Source organism: Paramormyrops kingsleyae, chromosome 2, assembly GCF_048594095.1.
Source record: "Paramormyrops kingsleyae isolate MSU_618 chromosome 2, PKINGS_0.4, whole genome shotgun sequence".
Classification (NCBI taxonomy): Eukaryota; Metazoa; Chordata; class Actinopteri; order Osteoglossiformes; family Mormyridae; genus Paramormyrops; species Paramormyrops kingsleyae.
Window position 1 is genome coordinate 21,190,577 of NC_132798.1, and position 16,356 is coordinate 21,206,932.

General features: G+C 44.3%; 1 protein-coding gene and 1 long non-coding RNA gene across 2 annotated transcripts in view; one reads left to right on the top strand and one right to left on the bottom strand.

The window, feature by feature from the left end:
* On the bottom strand, positions 1 to 9,555 carry LOC111839220 (uncharacterized). Its single transcript, XR_002837059.2, has 6 exons — positions 9,433 to 9,555; positions 7,371 to 7,488; positions 6,364 to 6,513; positions 1,924 to 2,071; positions 1,629 to 1,830; positions 1 to 1,485 (listed from the first exon to the last, which is right to left on the bottom strand). It is a non-coding gene; the product is annotated as an uncharacterized lncRNA (long non-coding RNA).
* The window catches only part of ggt5a (gamma-glutamyltransferase 5a), a 20,949-nt gene continuing 14,100 nt past the window's right edge, over positions 9,508 to 16,356 (top strand). Inside the window, exon 1 of the mRNA XM_023802912.2 lies at positions 9,508 to 9,677. Within this exon, the coding sequence (XP_023658680.2) occupies positions 9,508 to 9,677 (170 nt within the window). The remainder of the gene's footprint in view (positions 9,678 to 16,356) is intronic.

Below are 16,356 nucleotides of genomic sequence, written 5' to 3' on the forward strand. Positions count from 1 at the left end.
TCAGTCAGTGATGCATACAGATGCATGGCTCTCAAGTCTCAAGCACAGACTGTGAGATATGCGCATTTCAATCAGTTCACATGCTCTCATGCTAGACTTTGTATTTCTCACACTGAGAAGCACAGAGTAATGACCACCAAGGTATCCCGTTATGCAGAATTGATGAACGATGCGCAGGCATACAGAGTGGAGTTTTACGCTTTATATATAACTGTCTCGAATTATACAGAGTTAATAGCCACCTATACCAACCAGTTGGAAAATAGCAATTGTTATTAAATTCCAAAATAAGTTATGTGCGATCCCGCTGCAAGCACATTATTGTATGGATGTGCACACAGATGGAGTGCACAAAAGATGAAAATGTAAGAGCAAGATCCAATGAACGCGGTAGGCAGGGCCGTCAAGTCTCACACATTGACCGTGAGACACACGTTTCGCCCCTAATGTAATCTCACTCCAAACATTTGATGAAACTTGAGGGCCTTGCAGACATATGCTTGTTATATGAACAACAAGAACAAATAATTGATAATTATTATTGTTGTCCAACAAAGCTCTCTCTCGGTTTCTGTTCAGTAGAACACAAACCAAAATATAACCTTTGAATATGAAATATCACCACAGATGCATTTTGATCTGACTGCTGACTTTTTTGGACCTTTCAGAAACAGCATTTTGAGTATATTGTGAGTTGGTTTGGACAAAGGCGTCTATAAAATACATTCGATGTAAATGCCTGGAAGAAAGCACTGTTTCCCTGATGGTAACGTCCCATAACACAGTGGATTCAATCCCAGTTCTCAGTAATCCAGCTCTTTTCTGTTCCAGGCCACCACCTGCACTGCTTAGCTGAAGGTGCTTGACTGAGGGTCAAGGGCCCAACAGTGACATCACTCTACCAACCATGGGATATGAACCAGCAGCCTCTCGTTCACGGGCGTGGCGTTCTGACCCACTGAGCCACACACTGTGCCTGGGCTTAACAAAGGGCCCTAAGGAGGAAAATCCGGGGTTGAAGGCCCAGTCATTCTGGAGTACCATAACAAGTATCTCTCCTCTCCTCCGTCATTCTTAAAGTTTGCCATTATGACACAGAAGGGTCCTCTTTAAAAACAGTAAATGTTGGCACCTTGTCCACCTGCCCACTTTTTCCATAAAATTTATGTATTCAAGGGCCCCTGTCAAGTGTCAGCCCCCTGAATCTTCTGGGTGTTCATGCCCCTACTGCTCCCCTGTACATAACTATTGGCAGCTGTGTTCAGCTATTAAAAATCATGCCAAAATCAAAGTGGTGATCATAGCACATTCCTTTGCTATATAAATAATCTGCATATCTGGCTCCAGGCCCGTCTGCAGATGAAGCAGGATGTCGAGCTCTCTTGGGTGCAGACGGTGATCCTTCCAGAGCGGTGCCGCGGCACCCATCACACATGTAACAGCAGCGGCAGCTTCTTCCGGTGACGCGACAGCAGCTCCAAGCAGCTATGAAGCCATAAAGATAAGCACACATTCAATGGCACTATATTCCAAATCCAATTGTCAAGCTGTTACCAGCATATTTTTGGTGCTAAGGCTCAGTCTCCCTGCAGCAGTCTCTCCTGCCGCACTTCACCAAGCCCCTTTACCTTCTGCTTTTGCCCCCTGCAGCATTACTGCTGCCCCTGGAATTGCCGGTCTGCAATCAGGAGAGTCGCTTTCGCTCTTTCCCTCATCTCCCACCGGTCTTTCCACTTCTTCTTCCTCGCCGAGCTGTGAATCACCCCCCATTCTGAGCCGCCGACCTGCCAGGCTCCGCTCATCGTGCTGGGCTGCGTCTTTGCTCATTTCCTGGCATGGACACACACAGCCCTCACCTTTTTATTCATGCTATAAATATCTCAAACCCCACTAACCTCAATATAATTGCTGTTCATCACCCACCTGGTCCACTCAGCTGCTTGGAGATGAGCTGCACATCCTGCCAAGTTCGTCCAGAATTCACAGCACCTATAACCCCCTGAGCACTTTCAGCATCATCTGTCAACAGCCTATAATCCATCGGCTGCCTCCACCTCCTTGTGTCTGTTGACTGAGAAAACCTTAGACTTGGTCTTCACAAGAACCTACGGTGCCACAACCTCACAGTTACACCTTTCCACATCTTCAACCAGTCTCCATCTCTCTGCACTCCACCCATCCTCCCCCCCCTCCTACACCCACTGCTCTCCACATGGTCCTTCAAAACTTCAACTCAGTCCCTCCTTCCTTCCTCTCATCCTGAAAGCGCTACCAATCTTCTTGCCACAGAATGGTTTCCCCTTCATCTTATGTCTGCCTCTCTGACATCTCCACCCCGATGTCTCTCATCTCTACACACCTCACCACAAACTTACTGCAGAACTGAACTGCAGGTTTCTCCTATAAAACATCTAGAGAATCGGTCCCCTGTGTTACGTCAGCTCCTTCACAGCTGTACTATCAACACGTGGCGTCAGGCCATTTCAGCTCATCCAGAAAGCCACCTCAGAACTCTTGAAAAATTCCAGAACATTTCATTACTGAAATGAAAAGTTAGTTATGTGTCGGTGGACCATTCTCAGTGGAGTGAGATTGCATGTAAAATGCACATATTGTGCACGTTTTTCTTCTAAAAAGTCTCCATTGCTTTAAATACCCTCATCGCTGACCAGCTCTCTTATGTCTCGAAGCACTTTCCATGTTCATTTGCAGATGGGCTCCGCAGTGCTGCTTGGGACAGTCGCTTCCGCCAAGCTCTTCTTTAACTTCTCCATACACACTTGCTTTGCCAAATCCTCCCACTTGGCCCAGAGAGCCCCCCCCCCCGGCCGGTTTGCCTCCCAGAAGCTCTGGGCATTTCCATTTAAGTCTGGATCTGAGCAGATGTGCCGCGATGCTGTTCCCTGCGCTCTGGAGATGTCCGCCCAGGGAGCCCGAGCGCCTCCCCCTCCCCTTCAGAGCAGCTGCTGGGGTTACAGATATATATTAGGCTGCTGCTGCTCACAGCCGGCTTAGAGATGCTGTGGGCCTTGCCTGGTGCTTAGGTCCAGCCTGCTGAATGATCCATCATCTATTCACCCAACACAAGGGGCCCCTACAGGTTTTCCTGTGACCTATAACCTGTGACTCATTGCATGGTGACATCAGCCAGGGGGACTACTGACACCACAGGGATCAGGCCTCATTTTAGGCTTGATGGTGGCCCTGCTGTTGTACCCTTGACATGCACTTGATCTAAGCTGCTTCAGCAGGAAAAAATGTGTAAAACACATTATTTGGATTAAAATGCCAAGTAAGCAATTAAATGCAAATCTACTTTCTTGACACAGGGGTATACATTTGGCGATGGATGGTAGGGTCATGTCCGTATCAATACTGCAGGAGTACCGAGAGTTTTTATGGGACAAAACAGCATCACTGTTTTCTTCCCCTGCACTGTAGCTCCTCATGGGCTCTTCTGTTTCCTAAATGCGAGTTCAGTTCTCTTTGCTTGATTTTTACCGCCCCCCCCCCCCACATTGCTGTTTATATTCCGTCTTTACTGGAAAGACGACTGCTAAACATCTGCCATTATGTAAGTGTGCCGGCAGCGGCAGGCTCCAAGCGGGGGCGGCCACACCTACATGCTCAGTGTAAACTGGAAGCCAGTGCTGGGGTGCAGAGGCGCTGCGTGGTGCCTGCCAGGCCGGGCCACAGACAGAATGAAGCTGAAGCAGACTCCCCGCGGGCTTCGCCAGTCCCATCCGCACCCCACCGTTAGACGTAAATGTAACTGCAGGCGCGCTTTGGCCAGGGAGACAGAGCGCTGGCAGCTTTCGGAGTGAGCGACAGAGCGTGTGGCCTCAGAGAGCTGAACACCAGGTCATTCTCCTTCATAACACCTACATGCATGTCCTGTCTGATGCAAGCTGCCCGTTTGCTGTGGCAAGATGTAAGCAATCGATTTTAAACAAGGAAAGGGGAAAAAATAAAACACACTTAGGGAGAACATGCTTAATAAAACATTTTTTAAATACCTTGGTGGATTATAATCTATTGCAGACTGTACTGAAAGTCCTTTGTTGGCATATATTTGCTCTTTGATTAAATAAGCAAGAAAAAAACGGACAGGAGCAGATGCAGCAGAACATGTTTCACAGACAAACTTCCTTTAAACATGTTGTGCATTTATCACCAGCAGCCCATAGCAGCTGCCATTGCTGTGTAGAACTGACCCTTTTAAGCTTATAAATAAAGTGGAACCAGCTGTGACCAGTTAGACGTGACTGCTACTCTAGCAGAGGAGGTCTCATTCATAGCCCATGGCAGCGATAGAAGGTTCCCACTGCAACAGCACCTTTTAATCGTGTGATGCAATCAATTTAATGTTTTACATTTCATATGTATAACATAGATCTGAGGTGGCTGCTTGTGACCCAAGCCTGAAAATCAGGGATCTTTGGGCAGCAGGGTGGCTTAGGATGCAGCGTGGTTAGGGTTACCCTTCGGAATGTGTGTGTGTGGGGTTTGCATGTGATCCCAGAGTGTGTGTGGGTTTCCTCTGGATACTCTGGTTTCCTCCCAGTCCAAAAACATGAGTTTAGGTGAGCCAGTGTTTTTGAATTGCTCTTGATGTGAATCTGATTGTGTGTCGCCTGCAATGGCCTGACATACCATCCAGGGTGTCTCCCGTCATGTGCCCTGTGCTCCCTGGCATGTGGTGCTGACCCTCTGAGATCCCATACTGGAGAATCATGGAAGACTGAATTACACAAGTATTACACATGAATTACACAAGGATCACTTTCAGGCAGGGATTTTGTCTAGTTCCTGTGAGTCTCTGCCTTCACATAGCACATGCTTAAATTCAGAAATTCAATTCAGAAATCCCATCATCCTCAGAGACCCCTCTCTTTTTCAGAGACCCCCTCTTTCTCAGTGACCCCCCACCACCACCCTCGGAGACCCCTATCACCATCAGAGACCCCCACCACCCTCACAGACTCCCATAGTCCTCAGAGACCCCCCTTTCTCAGAGACCTCTATCATCATCAGAGACCCCCTCTTTCTGAGAAACCCCCCATCGTCCTCACAGACCCCCACCTCTATTATAATCAAGCCATAATAATAAATTTGGAGATTGTCATTATTGACACACCACAGCACACAGTGCACAACAACGAAATGTGTCCTCTGCATTTAACCCATATGTGACAATGTGACATAGCAGTGGACAGCTAATTCAGCGCCCGGGGAGCAGTGATTGGGGGGCGGTACCTTGCTCTGGGTACCTAGGTGGTGCCTTGCTGGTCAGGGATTCGACCCTGCAATCTTTTAATCACGAGTGCACTTCCCTAACCATTAATGCCCATTGTTCTTTTTAACAACACACACAAGATTTTAGAAAGATTACATTACATTCTTTACTAAACAATGGTTCAAACATGTCATTGATATGATAGAAAAAGTATATGAACCTTTAGGATGATGACGTCTTGAAAAGACGGAGTGGTAGAGGAATAAGCTCATCTCTGTGGTGTTTTTACTTGAATAGCTCCTCTATTTGGCTCTTGAAAGGCTTTGTAATGTATTCCTATTACTGTGAAGCAGTGGTGGCCTACTGGTTAGGAAAGTTTGCTTATGATTGAAAGGTTGCTGATTTGAATCCCCAACCAGTAAGGTACCCTGAGCAAGACACTGCTCCCCAGGTGCTAAATAATAGCTGTCCACTGCTATGTCACATATGGGTTAAATGTAGAGTAGACATTTTGCTGCAGTGTGTCACCAATGACAATTAATCACTTGTGTCAAGTGCTCCAATAAATTCAGCTGTGGGTTTGACATGTGCTGCACAAATTCACACACAATGCCAGTTACTTCCTCTTCACAATGAAGAGATTTCAAGGGTCCCCGGAAGATTAGCTGATGCTTACAAGACTGGAAATGTTCACAAAAGGATTCCTTAAGACTGGGGCCTTTGTCTGTCCACAGCCAGGCAGGTTTAAGTTTATAAATGGAAGAAATGAAGCATGCTGCTTGATTTGGAATAATTCTTCTCGCATGTGCCACCTTGCTTTCCTTTGAGACAAACAAACAAACACACACACACACACACACACACGCACACATGCACACACTGGGAAATCCCCAGAGAGGGAGCACTGGGCAAACACTGGAGTGGGAGCACTGGGCAATCCTGGGAGAGGGAGCACTGGATAAAGCCAGGAGCAGGAGCACTGGGCAAAACCAGATGAGGTTCTGACAGCATCTACTTATTACTGAGATGAAAATCAGATCATATCTTAGGAGCTGATCATACAGCAATCACAAACCTTCACATACTCACAAAGATGTGTGTTACAATAAGTGTCCCTTTATCCTCACCTCATGAACGATTATTCATTAATATCCCATTAATTTGCATCATTTATGTGGGATGATGATGTGGTGGTACTGAAGCTTCATGGCCCCAGGGCAATTTGCTTGATTCAGACCACAGTTCTGCCTCCATCAATTTTCTCCTGGTTCCTCCTGCTACCCAGAAATGAGCATTTAGGTGACCTGGTGTCCCAAAATTTCCCACAACGTGCCGTGTATGTTCTGTGATGGACTGGCATCCTGTCCAGGGTGTCCTACTAATAATGTGATCATAGACGGTTTATTTTCAGTTATGTAATACCGCTCCTGTTCAGCAAAAAAAAAATTTAAAATGCAATCGACTTGATATTCTGACACCTTTTCCACATTGTATACATTATATGACTCATTTTTCTGATAAAATGAATCAACTATATGCTTTATAGCATAGCTGGGATAAGGGGAGGGGGGGGGAGGCGCAAGGGATTTGAATAATGCTGGGTCCGGGCCTGAAGGGGGCATACTAGCTAGTGTCAGTGGGAAAACAGGCTTATGGCGTCACCTTATTATGCATTAACATGTACAAAATGTGCATGTTAACACATCAAATTTGAGTGCGTTAATGAGGAGAAAGGAAACAAAATTTGACCCTTTTGATACAGGAAGTCCTGTGTCTGTGTGCTAAAGAGATACTGGACTTCCTGAAGGCTCCCGTGTGACACTTATTTAATAGCCACTTAGTTTAGACTTTAGTCTTTTTTTTTTAGTTGGTTCCTTTAGAAAATTGTGGTCATAATAATACAAGAAACGTGAGACAGTTTTCACATTATTTTGCTCTATATTCTGTAGATGGAAGAAATTGTTTAAGTGTGAGTGGCACTGTGCCAATGCAGAATTAGGCACAACCTCAGCACATTCTATGAAATGCTTTCTCCGGTATAAATGAGTAGTGAATATGTAAGCAGGAATGTAGACGGCGTGTAGAGACCACGCTGTTGTTACATATTCCCAGCGTAGAGAAGACGCTGGCTTACAGAAAGGTCTGAACACTCCCCCGGAGAAACGTGGCTCCTACGTCGTGTTCGTCTTGATGATACAGTGGTGAGGTAGACCGCCTCATCCTATCTCACACTGCCCACATCTCTGGAAGGCCTAAAGGGCAGATAAAATTGCATTGCAGATCCGTCACACCCTGGACACACCAGGATCTTTTCCAGCTCCTCCCCTCTGGCAGGAGCTACAGAACTCTGTTTACAAAAACCACCAGACATAGGAGCAGCTTCTTCCCTCAGGCCATCACCCTCATAAACAGCTAAGCTGTGTCACCTGCGTTCTGTAAATTTCCCCCCTTAAACTCTGTTTGCACTTAACCTTGCACCCTATACTTGTACTGTGTTACCCATGTGTGTATATTTCAAATTGTATAGTGTATAGTCTTGTATAGTGTAATTTATTGTTTGTATAGTGTCATTTATTGTCTGTATACTAGGGAGTCTCTAGCAGCTGGAACCAATTTCCTTGTGTGCCCTGGCTGATTCTGATTCTTAACGTGTTAACACGTTATTACGGTTTAACACGTACCAAATCTGCGCGTAAACACGTCAATTTTAAGGGTGTTAAAATGCGAATAAAACCAAAACGTTTTGTCCCTTCTGGCCGTCCATACAGGTGTTTCCTTTCGGGCCGCATCGGCGAGATCCTCGCTCCTGATGCGCTTCATTGACGCTAACACGCCACCAGATGTCAGTGCTGTCAAGTTATCAATGAGGTGACATTTTTATTACTTGTTAAGGGCGTGTATAAATTTACCCAGTTATTTTTCGGAAAAAAGTTCAACTTCTTAACGCGAAAAAAGATAGAGTTTCATACTTAATGTGTTTCTACTATAGATATAACCAAATATGGTCGGTCTACTAACCTGCAATACACTCTGATATACATTCTGTTTAACCGTTTAACAAACAGGCTTTTAACAGACTCTAAATATTTTTAAATATTTTAAGTATTTAAGAGAATGTTACCTAATACACAGATCTCTAACGCTTTTGTAAACAAGTGCATAAGGGCCTCCACATACCATATTGCACAACAATAACAGAATTTGATGCAATCTGGGTAGTTTTACAATAAATTTGAGGTTCGGTTCGAAGATGAGGGACAGCGTTTTGAAACAGCTGTGTAGTGGAGTGATCACGGTCGTATTACTCGAATTTGTTTGAATGACAACCTTCCCTACCGGGGATCCGGGTCTGCACTCTGCAATTCATGTGAATTTATGTGGTGTGAAATGGAATGAAAAGTTAATGCATGTTAACGCATCTTGGTGCTCTCGGCAGGATGACATGCAAAAACGGACAAAAGATAACCGTGTGAGCAAATGATCAAACGACATTCGCAAGAGCATGACAAAATGCATAGAGATTAACACAGACTGTGCAGCCCTTGAGAAAACAAACAAGGTGCGTTGTGAAATCAAGAGAAGCTAAAATTGTCCAAGATAGATCAACGCGCAAAAATGTTTACAAAGTCGTGCTGTTTCTCACGCACGACCTCAGCTCGCAGACTCGTGTGGCAGCTTGCCTCATTAATGCGGAAGACCGCAATTTTACACAATTACACTTGTGTGGCTGCACTTTCTGTACTAGACATTAGATAGATCCATCTAACCATCTTCCGGCCGCTTTTTCAGTTGAGTCGCGGGAAAATTAGTTTTTAAGACTGCTGAGCGTAAATGAGACTGAAAGCAGGGCAGAATTTGCTAGAGGATAGCAGTTTTAAAGTCCCTTTTTAAAGGAAACGTTCAACTGTTTCGTGAGATTTATAACCGACTGAAGGTGTGGAGTACATTAACTTTAGCAACGTGTAGATCAGTCATGCTTTTTATGTTTCACTGCAAGCTGGTTCATTTAAGTGATTGGTTAAACCATTAATTATATTATTTAATCTGATCAATTATTTAATTGGTAAAGCTTCTGCTAAATAAAATGCTTGTAAATGCCCATCTAATCGATACCACCAAAAAGAAACATTTTAGGCTGCCCGAGGTTGGGTTTGTCACCTCTGGTGACAAAGTGACAATTTGGAAACCGGTCTCACCTTTCAGGTGACCATCGGTGGAGTGGATCTCCCAGCACGCCGGAACCCGAGCGAGCCGCAACCGGAGCCCGAGCCATGGCCGGATCTCAGCGCCGGCGCTGCCTCTGCGTCTCCCTGGCGCTGCTGGCGCTCATCGCTGTCGTGATTCTCTGCGGTTCGCTCCTCGGTCGCCAGAGCTGCTCGGTGGGGCTTTTCAAGCGCGGCGCCGTGGCCGCCGACTCCGGGACTTGCTCGAAGATCGGCAGGTGAGACCTTCCCAGTCACCCAAAATATGTAGGCAAAGTAAAAGGCAGCCTGTAGATAAGTGCTGCTTTGTGTGATGTATTGGTGCACATCGCTTTAAGTCTCCTGAACAAGGTTTGCGTGACAATGTGGATTTGAATAGCCTTGGCACTATTTGTTTGCAGAACATAAACGACACATATAATATATAGATGCAGTTAATAACTCAAAGATTGCAGATGCAGACGTTTGCTAGACAATAGCGTGTAAAATAGTTACTTATAGCTACTTTTCTAAATTAGCTGAAACTACTTTTTTTTTATTTTTTTTTTTACTAAGATTGGGTAAATCTCGGTGTGAGATGATGAAGTACCTCCAAGCCTTGCTGAAATACAAACTAGTGCCTGCAAACAAAAACTTTTTAAATTGCTTAATGCATTGTGAACACGAAATACGTGCCGGTGAAGGTAGAGCTTTTGTCATTTGTTGCGCAGAAGTTTTATTTACTTCACTTAATTTAAACCATCTGGAATGAAAATTTAAAAATAGTAAATATTTAAAATGCTCAATTTATTTATAATAATTGCAAATTATATGTCTGCCCGTATATCAGTCTATCTAGTTTACGAGATGTATGGTAAACACTTCGGCAGGAAGTGTTGTTTGAGTGCTAGGACGGCGACAAAATATGAAACTGGGGCCACTTGACAGGAAATTACACCCCGGTACCATTACAAGAAAAATACACTCCTAACGGTAAACATTAGTCTAACCGCGGAAAATGGCAGACAAAATACCAAATCAGAACAAAGATTCCCAGTGGTAACACAAATTGTTAATGAACACTTTTAGCAACAGTATCCAACTATGTGCAATTACACAATTTCTAAATCGACTGAAATAACACTCAGTGGTAAACGTGCGTTCTTAAGGATTTCAAAGATTACACCTGCTTAACAAAACAAGAGTAGTGTCCCTGGTCTCTGCTTTGTTATTGGTGACCCCATCAGTGTCCAAAGACGTAAGAATGTGTTTCTGTAGACATGATCATGAATGGTTGTACATGTCCCTGGATGAGAGCGCTGTTTTTGGCAGTTGTTTAGTGAGCCACATTAACAGTTGGCATGTCCTAATGCTAAATTTACTTGGGAACAGCACAGAAACCCAGTGTCTTTTAGGCCATATGGTGCCCCGCTGAGCCACTCACCTGTGATCACATCTAAGCTATTTTGCTCCCACCTCTGCTACTGAAATCCTGACCCAGTGTAGTAAAAGTAATGGACTGCACCTGTTCCAAGTAAAACTGAAATTTTGGAAATATTTTTTCAGTGCACTTTCACTTTATCCTTGCTTTTCTCTGTTCTTTTCACTTTGACGTCCATTGCCAAATACAGTGTCACCCAAAACAGGTTTGTACCATTGGTGCACTTAATTAAGAGAATTGGAAATGGCGTACAGGGCAGCTGAGATGGCCCAGAAACATCCCCCCCCAGGAAAGCCCCCCCCCCCGGGAAGCCTCCCAGCACAGTTCTACATGGGTGTGCGATTTCATCATATGCGATACGATATTAGATCATAAACAATTGAAATGTCTTCATGATCTGCCTTTATGAAGAGATTGTTAGTATCGTGCATCAGTGCACATTCGATCACTTGCGGTTCTATGGCTCATACATGCATCTAAAATTTTGTCGGCCAAATTGGTTTCGGAATAGCAAATGCCTTGGATTCCTCCTGTCTCGCTTTTGTGTCTTCGTCCAGACATGGAAACGTGCAGCACAATCCATATTAAGTAGCAACACGAACAAAGCTGGTCTGTGGAATTCAATATTGGTAATATGGAATTTGTTTGGATTTTCAAAACCTGACACAGCGCAAACCGTCATTTGTAAAACTAGCAAAAATAAATTTCGCACATCAGACTGCAGCACGATTAACCTTTTTCATCACCTCAAAAGAAAACAGCTGACAGAGGTTGCTAAGTATGTTTTTCTTTTAGGTTATTACCTTTTTTAAAACAAGGTAATTAGTATGTGTTGTAGTTGCACTGTTCAATAACTTACAAAATAGTCTTAAACAATATGAAAAACAGTTGTGATATGATCATGGCCGACGTAAGATCACACTGAAGCCTGTTGCACACTGAAGCCCTTCATTTTGGAAGCAATAAGAAGATGATTTTATTATTCTGGAGCTGAAGCCATTCAGCCGAAACCGTAGCTGACATCTGCATGGCAATACTGACTGTGTCTGAATTCAGGGGCTGCACCCTTCGAAGGATGTGGTCTGTGTGGTCTTTGTTGGCTGTGTCCTTCGAAGGATGTGGTCTGTGTGGTCTTTGTTGGCTGTATCCTTTGAAGGATATGGTCTGTGTGACCTTTATTGACTGTGTCCTTCAAAGGATGTGGTCTGTGTAGCCTTTGTCGGCTGTGTCCTTTGAAGGATTTGGTCTGTGTGGTCTTTGTTGGCTGTGTCCTTTGAAGGATATGCTCTGTGTAGCCTTTGTTGGCTGTGTCCTTCAAAGGATGTCTTTTAAATGTGTTTATTCTCCGTAGGACTCTGCATTAGCACATCCCACTAACACGCAAAGCACCACGTCAAGCAGTGGGGTCCACAGAAGTGCTCATGTGTGCTCTTGTCTTTGACTAGCTAATCAATACAGTTGAATTTGCACTTATAAGGTATGTGGCAGCATAATACTGTGCCAAGTGGACGGGGACCATTTAAAGGGGGCTCTAAGTTCAGTTATTCCATCACAGGAGCAATTCTCAAATTTTATTTTTGAAGATGGGGGCTGTAAGAGGGGCTATAATTCATATAGATGGGCAAACCATATCAACCAATGAGATGTCTTGAATTCGGTGAGTGACAAGGTTAAGGGCCAATCAGCATCCTTCAGTGCAGCTGTGGCCCTGCCTCTGTATGCTCTCCTGTGTCACCTTAAAACAGATTTGGGTTATGATTCGATCATCTCCAGAACGACGCTTCCCAGAGCTGTGTGATGAGCATCTGCTCCTGCTGTCGGCGTATTGCTGACAGCTTCCTTCCTGATGTTCTCGCTTCTAGAATATTTTTTGCCTCTTCAGGCCAATCAAGCTGCTCTGTGTGGCTGCAGCCCCTGAATCATTGCGAGAACGCATCCCTTCAGGGGTCAGAGGAAGGCCAGCCGTGTCCCTGAGATGAACATGAAATGTCCACTGCACCCCGTTTCCCTGCAGGACCCTATAGTGCAGTGCTTAAGGCTAACGGGAAAATACCGCTAAACAAAGGAGCATCTATACACAGGCTGTACCGGCATCTTTGTTCCCCAAATTCGAGGACAAAACCATTGCAGTGACAGGTAGCATGTCGTGCCAGTGCTTGCACTATTCCCAGTTACCAGAATGTTCTGGCTTTGGAATGTAATGTTGTAATTTTGCCCATCCTCCCTCAAAGAAACAATGGGTGTATTCGACTTGGGCTTTGGTCTGTCTGCAGCTGACGCGACGTGGAGTGCCATGTACAGGTGTTATGCCGAAAAAGGCATCCCTGCCGTAGCATGCATGCCTGTCTCTAAATGACCGATTGGTCGCTGATCTGAAACGAGTTGAGCTACTTTGTTGAGTAAGGCTACCGTAGTGCTAATCAATAGCCCCAAAAAACCCGTAGAACTGTAACCCTAACCCCCAAAAAACCCCAAAAAACTCTAAAACCCTAACCCCCAAAACCCCCCTAAAACCTAACCCTAACCCCCAAAACACCCCTATAACCCTAACCCTAACCCCCAAAAAACCCTTAAAAGCTCAACTCGTCGGAACACCGGCATGCATTCTAAGGCAGGGATGCCTTTTTCTGCAGGGATGCGTTTTTCGGCATAACACCGGCAGCTGCAGGGGTGGAGTATAAACTGACTGCAGCCAAGTCGGACAACTTCTACTCCTCGTAGTCTGCGAGAGCTGACTGCAATGGCAGCACTGCCAGAAGGGTGTAGATAAATCTATACAAATATCACCTGCATGCACATCACTTCTTTTACAATAACCAACTCCTGATACAAACTGTTAGCAGTGACTAAAACTATTGTGTATAGTGGCTCTGTGTAAAAAGATAACTGCCAGAAAAAAGATCAAATACAAGTATTTCAAGGATTCAAAGTTTTTATTGTCATGTACAGAGTACAATGCATTTCTTACTTGAATGCCTTCATTATGGGAGGTATTTTCTGCAAAAAATAAAATTAAAATGAAAATGATAAAAAGAAAATACAATCTCCACTTTGCCATTTACTTCCCAAAGTCTGTGCGTAAAAATCCTGCACAAATTAAAATTAAAATGAAATAGCGCTATTTGCATTTTAATTTTCCACTCATGTATGAGTCAGATGTGAAAAATTGAAAAATAAAATTAAAAACCCTTTTTGTCTTTTCATTTTCCAATTTGACTTTCATTTCCTACTTTGGCTTTTCATTTTCAAGTTCACTACATGCAAATATATGTTAATCGGAGCGGGGCGGTGGGCGGAGCTGACCCCTGAAATCAGCCAATGCTTGCAGCGCATACTAGTAGTGGATGGGGGTGGTAATATGAGACATTTAATCTGGGCGCGCATTTAAGAAATGAGAATGAGCTTCGCTGCATTTGCAATGCAATTGCATGATACAAAATAACTATCATTACAATAAAACAGTCAAAATTCCAAAAAAGCTGAGGGCATCCCTCAGTCTCTATAGGTGTGATATCCCTGCCCCTGCAGTTATTGCAAACTACAGACTTGACTAGAAATAGCTTATCAGCTGTAACCTACACAGTTAGTAATATTCTGTCCAACTGGCTTCCACTTCAGTAGCTCTCTACCAGCCTGTGTGTCCTCTGCACTGTGCTCCTTTGGCATTGCAGGGATTAAATCACTTTATAGGCACCATCTAGGAAGACCAAGTCTGCACAACATGCTGGTTCGCCTGAAAGGGCTGCTTCAGGCAGGTGCCTTATTGTAGCTGGGCTGCCTGTGATTATGCAGATCCATCCTTAATACGATAAAGTGCCAGTGAGAGATGGTGCGTTTATTTTCGTCTGGCAGACACCTTTGTTCAAAGCGACATGCAAGTGAGGAAAATAGCGCATTATAGACATATGTGCTGTGAGGAGTGAGATTAAGTGCCACTTGGCCGGCCTTATGATGAATGCTCAGGTACAACTGCAAGTCATGTTTGAGCAGGAGCTACACAACTACTTCCAGCAAAGTCAGAACCATCCGTCCATCCATCCATCCATTCTCTGCCACATATCTAAGGTTAAGTTGTGGGGGCAGCAGTCTAAGCAGAGATCCCCAGACCTCTCTCTCCCTGGCTACCACCTCCAGCCCCTCCGGGGGAATACCAAGGCATTCCCAGGCTTGTTTATCTCCCTCCTGATATTCTTCAACTCCTCTGCTTGAGGGAATAACTCATCCCAACCAGCAGGGGGCAGTCCAACTATTGGAGTCCAACTTGGAGGAGCTGACCTTCACCCTGGCTACTTCACCCGTGCCTGCAAACAGCCCCAGTGCACGCTGCAGGTCACAACCCATGAAGCCAATGGCCCCTCGAGGCATTTCTGGAAGTTGGAGTCTGGTAGGGGTATAAATCATTGGGCCCCAAGGCGATTTGACTCAAAAACCATTTCCGAGGAAATGATTCTCTTTAATTATTCAATTAATTTAAGAGCCTAAATTCAATTTCACTGGAAAAAGTCATCCAATACTGCAATGAAAAATTAATTATACACTATTAATGGAATACAAAGAAAGAAGAACATAGTAATAATTACAATAATAATAATTTAAAATGGGGATAACATGCTAGTGTAAAATTGCCTTAAGGCCAATCACTGTACTGTACAGCAGAATGAAGCCCATTAAGGGGATCACGACCTGGCGGGGGGGGGATGGGATGGTGCTGGCAGGTAAACATGCCGAGCTTGCTGGAGCAGATTCGCTGATTGATATATTGTTATATTGTGCTTTTTTATGTGGAAAAAAAACTTGATCTGCAAGCCAGATTTAATAATGAATTATGATCATGTCGCAGGCTGGTGCTTTGACACCTTTATAAGTGGTGAATGACATGAGGGAATCCCTTGTCCTCCACTATGGAAAATGGGTGATTGTCCAGTGCAGTCACCTGCATTATGAGATGAGGGAATCCCTCGTCCTCCACTACGGAAAATGGGTGATCGTCCAGTGCAGTCACCTCCATTATGAGATGAGGGAATCCCTCGTCCTCCAATACGGAAAATGGGTGATCGTCCAGTGCAGTCACCTCCATTATGAGATGAGGGAATCCCTCGTCCTCCACTACAGAAAACGGGTGATCGTCCAGTGCAGTCACCTGCATTATTTTAGCAGTTATGTCTTCAGTTGTAGTGCTGCTAACCTTGAATATTTTTGAAGTTTAAATATCGGACCTTGGAGAAATGCTGATTTTTTTATGTTTCTTTTAATGAATATCACCCTCTGCTATAGATACATTGTTAGCACTCAAAAATGTTTGACATATCAAATTTTGCAGAAACATTGTATGGGTGAAGATCTGGAACTGATTAAATTTTGAGGTAGATCGCTCCAAAACAGAAGCAACGCAACTTAGTGGTATCAGAGGAAAGGGTGAAAGCAGGCAGCATCAGCCCTCGTGAATGTGTTGTTAAAAAGTATTTGATGGATCATATTACTACTTCACAAATGCATTA